At 38.6% G+C, this 19,475-nt stretch overlaps 1 protein-coding gene and 1 long non-coding RNA gene across 3 annotated transcripts in view; one reads left to right on the top strand and one right to left on the bottom strand.

Moving 5' to 3' along the window:
• Nucleotides 1–19,475, top strand: part of PRKCQ (protein kinase C theta) — a 115,401-nt gene that overhangs the window by 41,873 nt on the left and 54,053 nt on the right. For both annotated transcript variants that reach the window (XM_037510574.2, XM_037510573.2), the window contains exons 2-4: nt 8,012–8,138; nt 11,982–12,181; nt 15,597–15,657. In XM_037510574.2, the coding sequence (XP_037366471.1) occupies nt 8,021–8,138; nt 11,982–12,181; nt 15,597–15,657 (379 nt within the window). In that variant the 5' untranslated portion in view covers nt 8,012–8,020. The remainder of the gene's footprint in view (nt 1–8,011; nt 8,139–11,981; nt 12,182–15,596; nt 15,658–19,475) is intronic.
• The window catches only part of LOC119244663 (uncharacterized), a 223,656-nt gene that overhangs the window by 195,355 nt on the left and 8,826 nt on the right, over nt 1–19,475 (bottom strand). Inside the window, exon 3 of the long non-coding RNA XR_008551797.1 lies at nt 794–911. This is a non-coding gene — a long non-coding RNA (uncharacterized LOC119244663). The remainder of the gene's footprint in view (nt 1–793; nt 912–19,475) is intronic.

Genomic DNA, 19,475 nt, shown 5'->3' with positions numbered 1-19,475 from the left:
TGGATATGGCTAAGGCTTTGAAGGAAATCGTTTGCTCATTGTGCACAGTGTCATAAGCAATGCTGGACAATAGCCGGTCTCCAGCACCCACAGGGACCGGCCCCACCCCTCATGGTACAGGAGACAAGAGGGCAGATGAGGTTTCTCAAAGTTGGCAGAACCCTCCCAAAATGGGTTGGGCAGGCACAATTTCTTCTTCTAAATCTCATCCATGCCATAAATCACTCCAGTTCCTATAGGGCGCAGGAAAGAATTTCTGAATGACACAGTACGTATGAGGTCCTTGAAAATGAGAAAGATAATTGAAGGATGGCCATTGTGTGAGGATGGAATGGAACAGCCACTCCAAATAGGAGGCATGGTGTAAACAGAACCATAGAGAGGGGTAGTTGTGAGGGACAGAGCATTCGGGGAACTGAGAAGTAGAGACTGGACTCCTGCTGAGATTCATGCTCTGTGGGAAAAGCAAGTTGAAGCCAACATCTGAGATTTTCAAATAACAAGCTAAGAAGTCACAGTTTAATTCAATGAGGACTGGAACAGTTTTCTCTAGTATTTGTGTAATTTGATCAAAGCTATGTTTTAGGGGGACTATTCATGTCACACATTTAAATTAGTGCTAGAATATTAATAATGTCATCCAGGTGCTTTATTTTCTGTACTTCAATTACTTAATTTCTATCCTATTTTTCAATTTTTTGGTGGATATACAGGTGTATTACATTAGTCTGCCTGGGCTGCCATAGGGAAACCCAAAGACAGTGATTTAAACAGCAGAAATTTATTTTCTCACATTCTGGAGGCTGGTAGCACAAGATCAAGGTGTGGCTGGGGTTGGTTTCTGATGAGGGCTCTCTTCCTGGCTTGTAAGTGGCCCCTTCCCACTGAGTTCTCACCTGAGAAAGTGGGGCCTGGGGGAAAGAAAAGGAGAGAAACAGGGTGCTCTCTGGTATTTCCTCTTCTTAGAATACCAGTTTATCAGAGTAGGTCCCCACCCATATGACCTCATTTAACCTGAATCACCTCCCCCAAAAACCCCATCACCAAATACAGTCACAGTGGGGCCTAGGGCCTCAGAATATGAATTTGCGGGAACACAGTTAAGTCCATAAGAGGGGAAATCTTATTTATGTTTGCAGGTAGGAGGGCAGTACTAGCTCTATCAAGACATTTTCCTTACTAGTTTTAACACCTGCTTAAATATAAGTATTTGTTTCTTTTGTCATTGTGGCACAGATGTAGGGGTCATTTTAGACTATTATCTTCAGTTCATACTTATTATCTTAGTTCACTTTGAGACCATGCTTGTGGGTATGAGACCAGTGTTTAATTTGAATCTTTTTATTATGTTCCTTTGTAGAAGCAGTAGGATAAAATACTCCTCTTGAATTTTGCCTGAACCAATGCATTTGGAAACCATTATTTTTTTTTTCTCAGTCCCAAGTTTGCTATTAATTCATTTATGTTCTCGCTTCTATGTGTTAGGGGCTTTGCTATCACAATGACTACTCTTGTTTCTGTAAGACCCTCCTACTCACTGAGACATTGACAAAGTATGGCACTACAAAATATCACCCCAGATTTTTTTTAATAAAGAAGTATGCCAATTCTTATTGCTGCAAAGCTGAAAATTATTTTCAGGTAATGAGAATATATAGCATTTTTATATGCTTTCTATCTCCATGGACCTTTTCCAAATCAGGTTTTGTTTTGCGGTGGCAATCCTTACCACCACAGTGAAAGCATTTGGCAGGTATGAGTTGAGGTAGATAAACAGGTGAGTCAGGTCCCAGGAACCAAGAGACCAAAGTCTCCATTAAAAGTACATGATCTGCACGCAGCTGGGCAGTTACACTTGACCATCTCCCTGTGACACAACTGTATGCTAAATGAGATCACACTTAGAGGTGAAAATATCGAGCTGTAAGAGTAAAGATTCTCTACACATTTAAAGTATGATGATGTTATTTCACAGCTGGGATAGCAAAAGCATGAAGATTGGATGGATGTACTGACAGCACCTTGCGATCACTGCCAGCATCAAGGTGACTCCAGCAGAGCGGAATGAGTGCTTAGGAAAGACTGATGTGGGGTTTTATGGCAACTTGGTGTAGCACACAGAGGAAGGCCACTTAATTCAGCCCAGATAGATTCCTAAAAGACCATTCATACTTTCTGCCTGCCTCTTTTTAGCACAAACTAATAAAGTCAATAAGGTCCATTAGAAAATACATCTCGGTTGCAATAGTAATAATAATAACTTTTTTTGAGAGTTAACTATGTGCCAACCCAATTCTAAGCACCTTACATGAATTTGCTCGCTTCATCCTTGCAGTCCTTTGAGACAAGTAATAGTATTAGCACCATTTTCCTAATGAGAAAACAGGCTTAGAGAGGTTCAACAACTCTAGCAGTTGTGTCTGCAGTGGAATCGATCCTCTGCCTGTAACAATGCCTGGGATTTTTTTCTTTATATTAGCTCCCTTTATAATTGTCTACCACTTAATTGGACCACAATAAAGCCTTACTAGTAAAAGAAATGTGTGGAGATTAAGAGATTATAGATAATGTTTTTGAAAATTAAGCTCCTAGCGAAAAAATGCATTGAGAATTTGCTACATATCAGAGAGGGGCTTTCGCTGGAGGTGCCAGGATGATTTAGACATGGTCCCCGCCCACAGAACCCGCAGTCTTGTCTGGGAAAACCCACATGAACCAATAAGCTTAATAAAGTGTTATAGGGAAGTACAGCCTGGTGAATACCAGTGCTTAGTCTCCTCCTCCATCCCACAAGCTGACTGCAATGTCCCAAAGAATGTGATAACAGAGAAAGAAGGTCCTTGATCAGAACTAGGGTTTAGGGAAGTAAGGCACTCACTCTCGTGGAGTCGGCTAAATGCACACAGGTGAGACCAGAGGGAGTTACTCATACCCCTCTATAATTTGAGTTACTCATACCCCTCCTTCTGAGTAGATGTGCTACCTAAAAGTTAAGGAAGAGAAACCCTTCCTCAACCCATTGCCCTTATGGGCAAAGAGCTGGAGACAAAGACAGGGCATAGGAGTGATAGCATCTACCCCACTGTTGACTTTAGTAGGGCAAAGGTAAGGCATGTAAATATGACAGATGCTGTCTCCCAGGGTAGCCAGAGAGCCTTGTGGGTCTGGAGGGCAGAGTAAATTCCACCAAGATGTGCTGGAGAGAGGCTGTTCTGGAAGGGGAGGGAAGTAAAGACTTCGAGAGGAGGTCCAGACTGAGCAGGAACTGGAAAGATGAGAAAGTGGCAGGGAGGTGGGGGGCGGGGGGGGGGGGGGGGGGGGGGGCGGGGAGAGCTGGTAGAGGATGGAATGAAACAGGAGGGCATTCCAGGGGAAGGAGCCTGACACTAGCAGCCTGGAGCTATGGGATAGCACAAGCTGAAGAAGTGGCAGTAGTCCTGCACAATCTTCACAAGATCCTACGGGCTGCAGCATGAGATCTGCCTGGGAATCAGGGGTGCCCAGGACTGGATACAAAGAAAGAAACGGGGTAAGCTGCCAGCAAGAAGCCATGCAGATGGACCTAAGGCAGCAGTGAAGGCCGGAGGGGTACAGGGTACAAGGCAGGAAAGAAACACATTGGTGTGGGGCTTGAGGGACGGTGCTGAGCTGAGAATCACGGCACCAGTGAGTGAGTCACTGAACTACAAGAGGCAGATTTGGAAGCAGGTAGTAAGTTCTATTTGGATCTTGTAGTGAGAGTGTCCTGGAGTTGTCCAGCAGAGAACTGAATGTGTGATTTATTACTCAGATAAGAGGTCTATGGAGGGATAGAACCTGTGTGTCAGTAATAGCCTTACAACAAACAGTTGTTTGTTAAGAGGTGAAGCTACCATGAAAGCAAGGAAAAATGAAATTTGTGAAATTTATACTCCACAGAGACGCTGGGGAGGACAGGCCTGATAGATGCTATTCCAGGGAGTGTATTTTTGTACACAAGCAATTCCCCTTTCTATTTTAGCACCCAGGGAAATCCCCCTTCTTCCTTACCATCAGCTCTGAGCACAAAAAGCCAACCCACAAGACCTTTCATGTTAACTTCATTCTTGTATGCTTATTACAAATCTTCTTACCTCGGGACATGCGTACATATGTGTACACACACAATTATACATGTATGTGTGTATTCAAATGGATTATAAAAATTCATACTCCAAACAGCATTGTATAAAATTATGATTAATGTTGTACCTGCCAGATTAGGTAGGAATATGTTTTAAAATATCGCTAATTGCACAGATAGGAAATTATTATTGTGTTTTATTTTATATTTGACATTTCAAACTTTTTAATAAAAATTAAATATGAATTGATGCTCAAAGAAAATGTATTATCAAATTATAATGTTATTTTTCTCTATTTGTGCTAAAATGGAAACTTTCTGAAGAGCTTAACTGCTACAAAGTATAAGGGTAAAGTTGTTTTTAAGGTTTTGATCATTTCCTTTTTGTATATTGAAGACATTCTTGATTAAGATTTCAATTTAGGGGCCTCCCTGGTGGCACAAGGGGTTAAGTGTCAGCATTACAAAGCAATCCACAGCTACTGTAGCATGAGTTCAATCCCTGGCCAGGGAGCTGACCCACATGGCACAGCAGACCTCTCCTGTCTCTCCTGCTGCTCCCCTCAGCAGAGTAGTTCAGTAGACCTGCCTGTTCTGCTCCCCACTCTGTCTCTGGTGAATCCTCTCACCCCCCAACCCGTACCTCTGCTCTACACCCCACCTCTTCTCTTGTATAAATAAACAAATAAATCTTTAAAAAAAAAGATTTCAATTTAGAATTTTATTATGTGAATTCCCAATTTGCTAAAGCATATTCTTTGTATTTATTTCTATAACCCCTAGATATATAACCCATGCCTATAAATGCCAATAGCATTTTTTTTTCATTTTTGGTCTTCAAATTATCTTACAGTAAAACTGACTATTTTGGAATGCATGATTCTGGGAATTTAAGTCTAGGCTTCTATGACCACTACCACCATCAGGCTATAAAGCAGTTCAGTCTTTCCCCAAAACTTGTTCAAGCTTTGTAGTCATACCTGCCTGCTACCCATACCACTGGTAACCACTGATTTCATTTTCTTAGCTAGTTTTGTCTTTTCAAGAATGTCAGATAAGTTGCGATTATATAGTAACTTCTTTTATTTGGCAGTTCTTAAGTTGCTCACAATGCTGCCTGTTTTTCCATGTAACTAGCTGCAAATATTGTTTATGTGTGTGTAGTCTGTGTCAATGCCAATTAATTATTGGGTCATAAGACTAATTCTTTATAATTTGCATATGCTTATTATAGAGTAATGTTGTTAACTTATTGTCTGTTGTATTTTCCATAGATACTTTCTCCTGTTAGGTCTTTGCCTTTAAATGTACAAAACCTTACAAGTAATATCATTTGTTCAGTAATATGGCATTATTCTAGTGACCACTGAGATTTTTTTTTTTTAGTTGTGAAAAGCTGTTTATCACAGTATTGTTTTACATGGAAAAACTGGAAACAGTCTGTGTAACTCTAGACCTTTTATTAAAGCAGATCATGGAGTTGTCCCTCAATAGAATATCAACACAAGAATTAATGGATGTTTACAAAGATGCACAATTTTTATGGTAAAATATTAAATTAAAAAGCCAAATAACCTCATGCATAAAGTATGAGCACAGCACATAAAACAAGAACACAAAACCCATTAATTTTATGATTAGAGAAAATACATCAAAGTAGAAATAGCAGGTTGCTTTTATTGGTGGAACTATGAGATATTTTACTAATTTTGCATATTTTCTTCATTTTTCACAATGATCACCTATTACTATTACAGGAGAGGGAAAAGTCTGTATTTTAGGCGTAAAATGCTACCTTTTGCCTTAAAATTGTACCCTTTGAGCTTGAGTCTTTATTGAACAATGTGTGTGGTAAAGCACACAAATGCCACATCTGTCTTTAGATACTAAAATATCAAATCATATCATTGTGAGTAGAGTAAGAAAGAGAAGCAGTGGCTTGGCTATCAAACAGATCTGTGTGTTGAGTAAACTGTCACAGTGATTCTGGGTGAGGGGTTAGAGCAAGCAAATCTGGTGAAATGGCAAATGAAGCTGGATTGCTATGAAATAAGAAGTCAGCTGATGGGTAACCAAATCCTTTGGGAACAGATGGACTGCACTGCAACGCTCTTCCATGCTATAATAGAAACCCTAATAACTCTAGTGCTTTCAATCCCCAGACAGATTTTTCCAGATGCATGTTAAGCTGCTATCGCCTAATTCTAAGCCTAGGCTAGAAATAGCAGTGACACATCTGTCACTAAAGGTCAGAGTGGTTGTAATTCAGGCTTTATGAGTCCATGATCCCTTCACACTCAAACCAGAATTACTTACTTACCTTTACTCGTATTGAGGAAATCCTTTAAAAGTCCACATATGGTAAATCCTCATAAATGAGGATAGTGCCTAGTGATTTTTCCTGTTTAGTGAAGAAATACAGATTTGTCTAAAAGACTGATGTAGCCCAGGAAGGAGTGGTCCCAAAGAAGTCCTCTCTGGAGAACTCTGTTATTAGCTAGGGTCTTGCCCAAGAATTTTAAGCTCAGAGGGTGAAGGAGGATCCCCAAAGACAAATCTGGTAAGTCATCTGCTAACCCTACATTGTGACATGTACAGCATATGTTTCAGAGACAGAACACCCAATAAATCATGATGTTTACATAATCATCTCCTTTAGTTAAACCTGCTAAACTACTCAGGAAATTGGTACTTTCCTAATATCCATGAAATCAAGAGCAGTTGTCAAGAGCCCCAAACTTGACTCTCTATTGGTTCAAAAGCTAATTGGAGAATGCTGGAAAGAGACTGACCATCTTCTGTGACTGTGCTAGGTCAGGGGTGATGGGGCTAATATTTCCAATCATGTCATTGATTCTCACATCTGGGTTTCAATTATTTCAAGTAATTTTTTTCCATTATACAAAGATGGAAAAGATACCTACTGCTTTGTTCTTTCATCTCTGGCTTACTTAAGAAATTTTGTGAAAATTGACAAGAAAATGGTTCAAGAAGACAGAAGAAGCAAGGAATTAACTTTCTCACTAAATACTAGATGATAGTTTCAGATTGATGGGATGTCATGGAAAAATGATGCTTTTTAAAGATGTTTAGTGAGGTAAGCAGCCAAACAAGAATAAATAAGGAATAGCAGGCGCAAATGAAGAAATCAGACTAGATTACTAGAATTTGTAGCCAACACAGTGATGATTTTTACCTATCTCTAAGAAAACATAATTATTACTTCTTTGACTCTTAAGAATTAAAACATAATTATTACTTCTTTGACTTTTATTTTGTTCATCCTTACCCTATAAAGTTCTGTTTTATGGTGGTCAATGATTTAGGATTAAGTAGTTCATAATGTTCTAAGGCTCATTACACACACACACACAACTGTGAAGAAAGCAGACTTTCTGGAAATGTCTAAAGTAAATAGGGGTCAGCTGCTAACTGCCCAGCACCCATTCCATCACACTCATAAATAGCCCATGTAAGAATTTTGTGGTGTCATATTTAATTGGTATGACTAAAATAGCCTCTCTCTTTATAAACTCTTATTCTTAATACCGTGTCTTATTTCCTGGGTACCAGCTTGAACAGAGGAAATAAAATGTTGGAGAACATTTGCCTTGCTCTGCAACTATTAAACATAACTCCATTAGAATGAGGGTCGGATTATAGTTTAAACTAATGAGGTTGGATACTGCAGACTTCCAGAAAGCCTCTTTCTTTGCAAGTCAGTCTGTGGTTTGGTGTGAGCCCAATAAAATACTTTGTGAAAGGGGAAGTAAATGCATTTGTTCAAATGGATAGTTGAACCATTTGAGGCTTTGGCTGTCTGTGATAAAGCACTGGTTAAGTGGGGAGGGTACACCAAAAATATGTTTTAAGGTCCAGAAACAGCCTTTGTCTTTTGTCACTTTGCAGGGAGCAACCATGTCACCATTTCTTCGAATTGGTTTGTCCAACTTTGACTGTGGATCCTGCCAGCCATGTCAGGGAGAGGCTGTTAACCCTTACTGTGCTGTGCTCGTCAAAGAGTATGTTGAATCGGGTAAGCTTGAGTGGGCGTTGAGGGGAGGGGTACAAAGGAAGATCCTGCCATGAACTGTAAAGTCAGGCTGTCCTGGATCTTCAAGGTCTTCTCGTTCAACCTAATTTTATCATTCAGGAAACTGATGCCAAGGAAGTCAGTTCTTCCTCAAGGGCAAATGAACTGAGTGATAGATTCTGAACTAGCCCCAGGTTTCCTGCTCATGTTCTATTTCACTGAACCATTTCCACATGAACAGAGAAAAGGGGCCGTGGGCTGAGGACAACAGGAAAAAAAATCAACACATGAACTAAAATAGAATATGGGACCTGTATTGTTAAGACTGGTTGTTGTCAATGATTACACATAGATTCAGTCTGCATCACCACCCTAAAATTAACTCTAAAGATGGTTTCCTGCTTCTGTGACTAAGCTTAGATGAATGTTACAAATAAATATACAATTAACCATTACAACCCAAATTTCAGGAAAATTTACTTTTACGTTTACTAAGACCTGGATGAGTGAAAATAGTCATATCTTGTCAAATTCAACTATCTATGGGTAGTTAGTGGCAAGGAGTGTGACAGCCCTCCAAGCTTGCTTTTGTGGGTTTAGATCATCAGTTAAAATGATCCTATTCTGTTGGGAATCTTTCCTAGTCACTTCAGCCTGCTTCCATCCTCCTTGAACCCTGTCTTTGCATTTACAATTCTTAAGAACTTTCTCAAAGAAAGACAGGAGGAAGTTTATATCCCACGATTTTCCTAGGCTCATTACGTTTCCCTATTTCTTGTTTCAGCAGATACTTTGGATTTAAGTGTGATTATCACTGGGGCAGGATGCAAGTTGAGCAAATATCAGTGCCATTAAACTTTTCCTTAGAGCTTCTATTCTACCTGAGGAGATGGAAAATAAGCAAAAATATAATAATAACAAGTGCTGTTCAGAAAATTAAAGCAGAGCAAAGGGAGAAAGGAGGGTTGAGAATGGAGATGTGTGTTATTATAGAGATAAAAGTATAGTATATGTGTATATCATAAGGTAGTCCTAAAGGGTCTCAAAGGAGGTGACATTTACAAATGGCAGGAGAACCCTAGTCTGCAATCGAGAACCTCTAGCCAGATGTTTTCAGTTCAGAATTCCGGGGTTCCAAATCCTACTGTGTTGGCTGTTACCTCTCTTAAAAGTCTCCTGCTTCATGGTTGACTTCATCCTTCCAGCCACTGTGAGTGCATCAAAGCTGAGTAGACGTCTGAATTCATCTTGGTTTCCCTGGTGCACAGATTTCTCTCCTCTTTAGTTAAAAGTGAGAATGGCACTTGCTCCCAATCTAAAACCTTTCAAATGTCATAGAAATCTTTGAAGTGTAAAATGTCTGGGTTTTTCAAAGCTGCTTTTGACTTAATAGGTCTCCTGGATCCAGTTCTTTTTACAACCGCAGGTCTCACTGACATTTGCCTCCTGAGAGTCTGTTTTTTTCATTTCTTCTTCTTCTTTTGGCCTTGCCTTTGAACTTGGTTTAATCAGCCATGTGGATCAAGGAACCTTGTCAAAAAAGGAGGCAACTTTGTTTTTTCAAAAGGTTAGCCTGTAGAGTTTGGAGATTTTTGTTTTTGATTTTGTTTTGGCTTTATTCTGAAAAGAAATCACTCTGAACATTATAATTCAAGTTTTACTTCTATAGAATTTTAACTATAGATATATAGAAGTTTTACTTCTAAAGATTTTGCTTCTATAGAATTGTTCCAATCTTTGGGGTGTATTTTCCATGATGAGTCCATAAAACAGGGACAAACAGGACATGGTACTGACAGCCTGTGAGCCCCTGGAGAGGGTCGGGTCCTATAGGTAGAGGGGATCCTGAGTTCTCATCCTCTTTTTAGGTGATGACAAACCTAGTGACAGCCCTGCTGGAGAAGGGCCTGGGCCTGTCCTTTGTCAGAGCCTGGAGAGTGAATGGGCACCTTTGTCAGGGATGGTTATAGTTGAAAGGAGAGGCTTCAAGTCCATGGAAGTAAAATGTTATTCTGATAATTAATATGGCCATTAGCATTTAAAAAGCCCAACCTCACTGTAGGTGCCTTGGTGGTGGGTGTGATATGGAAACATACACTTGAAGGGTGTCATCCTGCAGTCAAATGCTCTACCACTGAGCTATACCCCCAAAGGGTGTCATCCTGTATCTGTCAAGTATGTACAATGTTATAGATTAGTGTTGCCTCCATTAAAAAAAAATTAAATTTAATTTGAAAAAATTAAAAAGCCCCATCTCCAGCGAGGCTTCTTTTAACCAAGTCATAAACATCTTCCTCTTCCTAGTCCACCTTTAGTAGTGCTCAATTTTGCACCTCTGACAGCCAGCATTACCTGAATTTGAAATTTCAGCTTGTTTAACTCTTTGTATACTTCCAAAATAGCAGCTTAACAAATGCCCATTCTGTTTTAGCTTTGTGTGTTAGAGAGAAAGGGCCATCAGAACTGTTGTTTCCCTCTGCTTTAAGGGAATTTCTCTTTTGCCTTATCAACACTTCTGAATTATTAAATCTGTCACTGACTGTTTATTATCACAAGAAACAAGCACTCAAGTACAACGACAGCTTTTTTTTTTTTTTTTTTTTTATATATATATTTTTTTTTCTAGAGGCATGTCTTATTTATTTATTTATTATTTGTTTGTTTGTTTGGTTTATACATGCACTGGGTACAGTCAGAAGCGTGGGAGGGTGAGAGAATTCACCAGAGCCAGAGCGGGGAGCAGAGCAGGCAGAAGGACCGAAGTACACTGCTGAGGGGAGCAGCGGGCGGCAGGAGAGGTCTGCCGCCATGTGGGACCCTCCTCCGGTGGCCGGGGAGCAGCCGGGGATCGAACCGGCTGCAGAGGCTGCAGGCAGCTTCGCAACCCAGCGCTCAACCGCTGCGCCACCGGGGAGTCCCACAACGACAGCTTTTTGTTTCAGGAATGATTAAAGAACAAATACTATAGAAATATGGATGGAAGACAGGACACCACCACTTAACCCTACTGGTAAACTCTTCCCCCATCACCTGGTGGTTCTTGAGAGGTTTCCCTGTACCGATCACCCTAAGCATGGTTCTAATTACTAACCATTTGCAGGACTCCAGCTGCCTGCCCTCCCTCTAGTGCCCACTTTGCTGGCTCTGTGGATAAGAGATCTACTTCCCTGGTGGTGGACTTTGCTTGGGGTGCATGGTATATGTAAAATGTATCTTCAATTGAGAAATAGAGGAGGAAATGTGAGTTCATTATATTTTAAAGTGTATTTATAGCAGGTGGAAAATTGTAAGAATCTATTTAAAGGCGCACTTGTGACATTTTGCCTGTGTCATTCAGATAAATACAGGTTTTTTGGGTTATTTTTGTTTGTTTTCACTATTTTTTCAAATACCGGTGAAATTCATGGGCCATATGACAGCCCTTTATAGATTAACAAAGGAGGGCCCCAAAAGGCAGAAAAGTATAAAATGTAAAAAACAAGATCTGTGTCACTGAACCCTGCCAAATACACCAGGCTCACCCCCCAATTCTTACTGCTCAGGTGATTGCCATCCAAGTCAACCAACTGTTGACAAGGGAAAGATTATCATCAGTCTAAGCCATGATTGGATCTTTGTTGCTTAAATTATCCTAATTGACTTTGAACGTTAAGACATTACCTTTTATGTAGAGCTGGAAACAGTCTCATTCAGTCCTATGTTGTCTCTAATTGTTTGATGTGTTACTATAGTGTTCTCAAAGGAATTAAATATCCTACAAACAGAGCAGAGGGAATGTGAAATGCTGCTGAGTTATTTCCCAGAGTTGGCTAAAAGTGTAATGAGAACATGCCTTCCTGTTCCTAGAGAATGGGCAGATGTACATCCAGAAGAAGCCAACCATGTACCCGCCCTGGGACAGCACATTTGATGCTCATATCAACAAAGGAAGAGTAATGCAGATCATTGTGAAGGGCAAAAATGTGGACCTAATATCCGAAACCACGGTGGAGCTCTATTCCCTGGCCGAGAGATGTAAGAAGAACAATGGGAAGACAGAAATATGGGTAAGTATCCAAGTGGGGAGCTTTATTTAAAGTATATGGACTATTAAGTGTTAAGTACCATATTAGCTGAAGACTAGCTGAAAATTTCAATGTCATCCTGTAAGTATGATTAAGTGGCCTCCATTATGGTGGAGAGAACATATTGACATATTCAAATCTCTTTGATTCCTACATAAGGTGAAAAAAATTCTCCTGTACTATGAAAAACTGTTTTTGATTTATAACTATTAAAGTAAGGTCAGAAAAATTACAAATTCCCTCTAATTTGGGAACCTAACTGATCTATTAAGATATCGCATAGATATCATGTTATCTGTACGATACGACAGGGAAAATAAGAGGATTGAGCAGAAATTGATTTAATGTTTGGTTTTTCAGAATACTTTACCAATCCCTAGGTTATTTTTTTTCCAGCCATAATGTATTCCTTAACTTACTTTGTACTAAAAGTACATCCTGCATAAACCATTTTACCACATCAAATTTTTGAAAACAGGTTTTAACTGTTTTGATAGCAAATGTTCTGAAATGTTAAATGGAAAAAATAAAAAAATCCAAATTTATAATGAAAATTTGACCCCCCCAAAAAAGAATATATAACAGTAAAAACTACTTCTATATGTATGATCTAAACCCCAGAAAATCTTTGCAAATGTTTTTCATTTATTTAAAAGGAGATAATCTCACTGTTCTGCTTCTTCCTACAACTCAGACTTTTAAGAATTCTATACAAAAGATTTTCAAGGTATGGGTTTCAAAATAGGAACAAGAGAAGTAAAAAAAATCAAGATTTTTGTAACTTTGACCTAAAAAATTACTATATGTATCTATAGTAGATATAGATATAATAGATAGATACAGGTCTTTATAGATGGATGGATATATTGGGTTTACACAAACCAGGTGAGAGAGGAGGGTGGAGACTAGAGCTGGCCCCAATGCAGGGAGGCTTCTGGCTAGGCTTGGAGAAAGAAGAGATAAAGTGCAGAAGATTTTCCCTGTTTTCCCCTCATTCCCATTGACTTTTCTGCTTTCTCCCTTATTTTTTTTTTTAATAAAAAAGTCACCAAATTCCTAAATTTAAAAGTAACATGCTATTTGATTTCCTTCTCAATTAATGAAAGGATAACTAATTTTTAATTCCTGTTGTTAGGATTCAAAGGTAAAAAGTTTTGCTTCTATCTCTCTTAGAGTTGTATTTGATTTCTTATCTAGGCTTTTTCTGTTTTTATTTTTTTTTAAGATTTATTTATTTATACAAGAGCTGGGGTACAGGCCAGAGGCTCAGGAGGGTGAGAGGATTCACCAGAGACAGAGCAGGGAGCAGAACAGGCAGACGGACTGAAATACACTGCTGAGGGGAGCAGCAGGCGTGACAGGAGAGGTCTGCTGAGCCATTTGGGTAGCTCCCTGGTTGGCCCGGAATCGAACCTGCACTGCAGAGGCTATGGACAGCTTTACAGTGCTGTGCTCAACCCGCGATGCCATGGAGAGGGCCCTTTCTGCTTTTATGATTATCAAACTTTCCACTTTTTTAATTTTCCAGGATTAGTTAGCCATAGCCCTGGGTGGCCTTCAGAGCCTCATTTAACTCACAGCCTCCATTTATCACCTGTTGTTTTTTTTTTTTTCTTTCAAGGCTAATTCTTAATTTACTTTTATATACGGTGTTTCAAGACTAACTGGTTGTTTTGGACTTGCATTTTCCAATGTTGCTTCTGTTGAAATCTGCTTTCTGAAAATGTCACTATTTCAAAATTAATATTTTCTGGTTTGCTTTTTACCACCACAGATACCATCTAACTTCTAAACACCACATTGAGACCCACCTTCACTTTTCCCAAGGTTTTAACTGTTTGTGTAGCTACCTCCTAAATCACTCACAAAGCATGATGGAATATGACTTTCCATGGATAGTTTTTCCCACAGTTGACAGGTTTAATTTCTTCCATCTCACTAATTCCTGAATACTGATAAATTTTCACCATTTTAGTTGCTCTTTATCACTTGCTCTTCTAGTTCCATTTTTACCTCTATCTTTATTACTTATTTCACAACCCAGGGAACAATAATATATATATAATTGATGTCAAAGGCCCTTCTCTTTTTATTCATCTGTTGAAGAGATTGTATAACTGACCAAACAAGTTAATTTAATATAAAATTCTAATAGTAGTGATGCATAACATCAGAGTGACTTCTATGTCCATTTTTCATAAATCCTTGAAGGCTTAGTGACTTGAACAAGCTTATAAAGCTAGGAAATTATTTAGCCACAATTCAAACTCAATCCCAGGTTCAAGTGGACACTAAAGCTATTTTTCAGTTGTTCCAGTTAACCATTAATTGTCACTAATGACCTTCAGTTCATTGTTTTATTCTTTTTGGTGTATTAATAATATAGTGTTTGACTATAGTATGTAGCAATAGTTGTCAGATTATCTTAGATTTGCCATTTTCCTTCTTAGGTCACATAATATGCTGTCCTGCATCATTCCTTAAATGTCACCCTGTTCTAGTCCCTTCTACATGATGATACCAAAATATGTTTTTATTCCTTCCTGGACCAATATAATTAAAATTTCTTTAGTAGATTATCCAGTACTCTCCCAAGGAAACTGTCTCCCCACGTGAAAGAAAAAAAAAAGCCATTCTTATTTATCATCTTGATTAACCTGGAGGGATTTGGGAGTGGTGGGGTGGCAGGAAGGGGGAGGAGGAGAGGGATAGAGGGAGAAAAGGAGAGGAAGATGGCGACTCTCGAAGCCAAATTGATCTTTCCTTTCAAAGTGAGCTACTTGTTTCTTGAGTGAGTCAGTTCCACCCTCAATTCTTTCACCTAAGAACTGAACCTGGGAGCCTCCCTGGTGGCCTAGGGCTAAGTCTCAGCATTATTACCCTTAGGACCTAAATTTGATCCCTGACCAGGGAGCTAACCCACATGGCTCAGCAGACCTCTCTTGTCTCCCCTGCTGCTCCCCTCAGCAGTGTATTTCAGTCAATCCACCTGTTCTGTTCCCCACTCTGTCTCTGGTGAATTCTCTCATCCTCCACACCTCTGCTCTATACTCCAGTTCTTATATGCAAATAAATAAAGAAGAAGAACTGAACCTGCCATTTTAGAACTCCTCAGATAAGGAGCACAGGGCAAGAAAATCAAATGAAATCTGTTGTAGAATTTTGTTTCTTCCTTGTGGAAGTTTTGACCTCCCAGTAAAATGAATGAGTTGCAAAGGTGTTGTAGTAAAGCAAGGGCTGTATGCACTGTTCCATGATAACTTGTGAGTGAAGTGAGAGGGAGCCAGGCTTGGTTTCTGCACTGGAAATCTCCTGCCCTCACTCAAGGCACCAGTTGTTATGTCACATTCTGACTTGTTTCACATTCTGACTGACGTTTCTTTCTCTTCTCAACCAGTTAGAGCTGAAACCTCAAGGCCGAATGCTAATGAACGCAAGATACTTTCTGGAAATGAGTGGCAAGTGACATTTCTTCTTCCTGTTTGGGGGTGAAGAGGGTGTGTCCCTTCTCCTCATCTGCAACTGACTGTACTTTAGCAACTGCTTAGGAAAGAATTCGGAAAAATGGAAGCAAAAGGAATTTTCTTAAAATCTTTAGTGGTGCTCCCACAGGAGTTAACAATACATTATATGGGCTAGGTAGCAATACAGAAATAAAAACCATTTATAGCACTAGTTTCTAAAGGCTAGGGCTTTATTTTAGTTTGGGGATTTAATGTAAAAACAAGGTACTCTGTGTGTACACATTGTCTATGTATAAATGATGTGACAGAACAAGCTATCACACTGTCAATAGAACACAAAATGAGTAAGAAAACACTAGTGACAAAATACTAATGCTTTAAGTTAGTCACCTCAAGTTTTTTTAGGAACAAAGAAGGAACAAATGCACTGCTAAGGTATTTTGCTTCCATGTCACCTGACATGGGTCATACAGACTGCATGTACAAGCAGAGTGCGTGGTCCTGGTGAACAGCTTCTCGGTTCTTCCATGACACTTATATTCTGTTTAATATAATATAAACCTCACAAGGGTTATATGAATTTACTGAAAAGAAACCAAATTCACCTTTTCCTAAATTAGTTTTACTACAAGAAACAAGTTTGAGAGGTGGATGGTGCTTTCTGGGGTTTTGCTTAACATAGATTTACATTGGGTTCAGATTCAGAAAACACACTGAAAAGAAAAGGCATGTTATGAAGATCAGATAGATGATAATATCGAAGCACTGTTATTAATTTTTTAGATGTGATGATACTGTGGTTATGTTTTTTGAAAAGAGGTCATCTTTTATAGATACATACTGAAATATTTATAGATAATATGATACCAGGGATTTGCTTCTAAATAGCCCACTGGTGGGGGTAGGAAAGTGCATGGGGCGTGTTGAAGAGAGTAGCCTTGTATTGGTAATTGGTGAAGCTGGGTGATTGCTATTTGGAAATTGATTATAATATTTCCTCCATGTTGTACATATTTAAGATTTTCCAAAATGAAGTTTTTTAAAAAGAAGAAAAAATTCCTAAGGAGGGAAAAATGTCCACTAAACTTTTCTTTTTTCTTTTGGAGGCTCCAATTATATACATGTCATTGAGCCATTTTTGAGTTGACCAAATAAGCGACTGACTCTTAAATACCTAAATAACTAGCTGGATAAAAAGTGAAAGTACTGGCCTAAGTGATAATACCAAAAAATGTTTACTTTCTTACATAAACAAAAGTATACTTTTCCCATCAGTTCAAACCATGGCTTAACGTAAACTGAAGAAAGTCCCCCTTCAGAATGCAAGTATTTTTGTTAGGTAAATGCTTTAAAGATCCCTGGTTTGAAAAACAATTTCTTGACTATTCACACTATTCCTGTGGAACTTGAATTTTCTCTTAGAATGAGAGAGCAAATTTAGGTGGGTCAAAACCAAGGATAATTCACAAGCAGCAATAATCCAAGCTCAGGAAGGTTTTTTAAGAACAAAATAGTATTTACAGTTTTTTAAATCTGGACACAAGTTGAGACTCCATCTACTTTTTTTAAAACTGAGATATAAATGACATTCAACATTATAGTAGTTTCAGTCTCCATTTCTTTACAATGCTATCAATTTTAAACCCTGAGTCTGGTCTATACTTCGATCAAACTGCTAAATGACTTTCTCTAAGAGTATGAATTCTCAAAACAAATTCCTGTTTTCTAGTCTTCAACTCCCTTGAGATATCATATCAGTAAGTGCTGAGAACCCCACTTCTTAGCTCACAGATGTGCTATTATTTGTTGTTCTCTTAATTTTTCAGTTGCCTCTGCATGCTGTTCAAGCAGCACTTTAAACCACTTTGTCATATCTTTTATAATTCCTTTTTCTATATGTGTACATGTGGGCATGCACACCTCCCAGGCTTTCCACACCACCCTGCACTACCTCTGATTTAGCTGGCTAGTGCCATGACTGCTTGACTTGACTGTTAGCTGCTTCAAGTCAGGAGTAGCATCTAATATTTCAGTGTAGCAATCTGCTCATAGCCACTCAGGAAACTCGCGGTTTAACTACAAACAAGTGAATTTAGACTAAATAAATAGATAAGAGAACCATTTTGTAAAAAAACAAACAAACAAACATATAAAACCCAATGAATGTATTCAAGTTATTAAATAAGTAGAAGAGCAAATTACTTCAGAAATAAGCATAGTCACTGCTGGTGGGAGTGCAAACTGGTCCAACCACTATGGAGAGCTGTGTGGAGATTTCTGGACCTACTAAACATAGAGCTTCCATATGATCCAGCAATTCCACTCCTAGGTATTTACCCAAAGGACACAGAAACATTAATTCCAAAGAGCATCTGCACCCCTATGTTTATAGCACTATTTACAATAGCTAAGCTTTGGAAACAACCCAAATGCCCAAAAATAGATGACTGAATCAAGAAGATGTGGTACATATACACAATGGAATATTACTCAGCACTCAAAAAAGATAAACACATGCAATTTGCAGCAACATGGATGGAGCTAGAAGGGATCATGCTCAGCAAAATAAGCCAGAAAGAAAAAGAAAAATACCGGATGGTTTCACTCACAGCAGGAATCTAGAAAACCTAAATAAGGGACCAGGAAAAAGAATAACTATAATAAAGAAAAAATCAAAATCAACAAACAACTAAGAACCAGAGACACTTTATGGGGGTGGCGGGGGAGGAGGGATTGGGATCAAAATAAGGGGGTTGCAATTGTTTGGGGAATTTAAAATAAAATTTAAAAATAAATAAATTAAAAAAATACCAACCACTAATAAAATAAAAAAAAGAATAAGCATAGTCAATATCAGAAGAATTGAAGAAATTGAGTTTTTATACATGCATTCTCTCATAATGCTCAAAATGATTAGAAGGTAAAGGGGATTCCCTAACTATTTAGAGGAAGGAACAAGGGAAATAAATTCACTTCTAGTACTTTAAAAAAAATTGCAATACTACACACATACATAATGCACACACACATATAATTTTTTACAGTAACACAGATAGGGATCCAGAATAATATACTTCCATCCTTTGAATTTTAAAATTTTATACTGTAGTTCATTTCATCTAGACCAAAGAGATGAGCCAAATTTTACTAACAATTGACCACTATAGCCAGTCAACTAACAAACTGTAAACAGACGATCCCATTTATTCCAGAACTTGTGAAAGAAGGTGATTGCTTTGATGACCCTAAATTTAGCCCCTCATTCATAAATTTAGTTTATTTCTTTCCAGCCCACGTCCAAATCAAAAGACGTGAAGTACCTAATCTTTAACTATTGTGCCCTTCAGTGGTACACCTTAGATGTCTATTGGGAATGATCTTTTTCTTGGAGTTCCCATAAAACAGACCTGTGGACCACTGTGGAGAAGACTCCAGGTCAAAACTTTCTCTTAAGATTTGGCTGGATTCCTGAGGAAGGGGTCTCTATCTATTTGCCTTTGTCTACCCAATGTGTTTCTAGCCAAGCCATAATATTAGGGATATGGGAGGTAAGGTACCTTGGCAGGGTCATTTCTCAAACTTCTGCCACTGCTTAGTCAAAATGGAAATAGTTTAAATATTGTTAACTCAATACATTTGTGAAATATATAAGCCCCTTATTTCTCACTAAGCCTCCATTTTTTTGCATTGTAAAAATAAAAGAATAGAAAAGTAATCTGGATCTTTAAGTCATACTCATTAAATTCATTATCCTTATCTTAGTGAGGACTATGTTTGTTATGTCTTTAGTGTTCACCTGTTATTCTAACATA

The sequence above is a fragment of the Talpa occidentalis genome, unplaced genomic scaffold, assembly GCF_014898055.3.
Source record: "Talpa occidentalis isolate TD23 unplaced genomic scaffold, MPIMG_talOcc4v2.1 talOcc4.14, whole genome shotgun sequence".
Lineage (NCBI taxonomy): Eukaryota > Metazoa > Chordata > Mammalia > Eulipotyphla > Talpidae > Talpa > Talpa occidentalis.
This window is presented reverse-complemented; position numbering and strand designations above follow the sequence as displayed.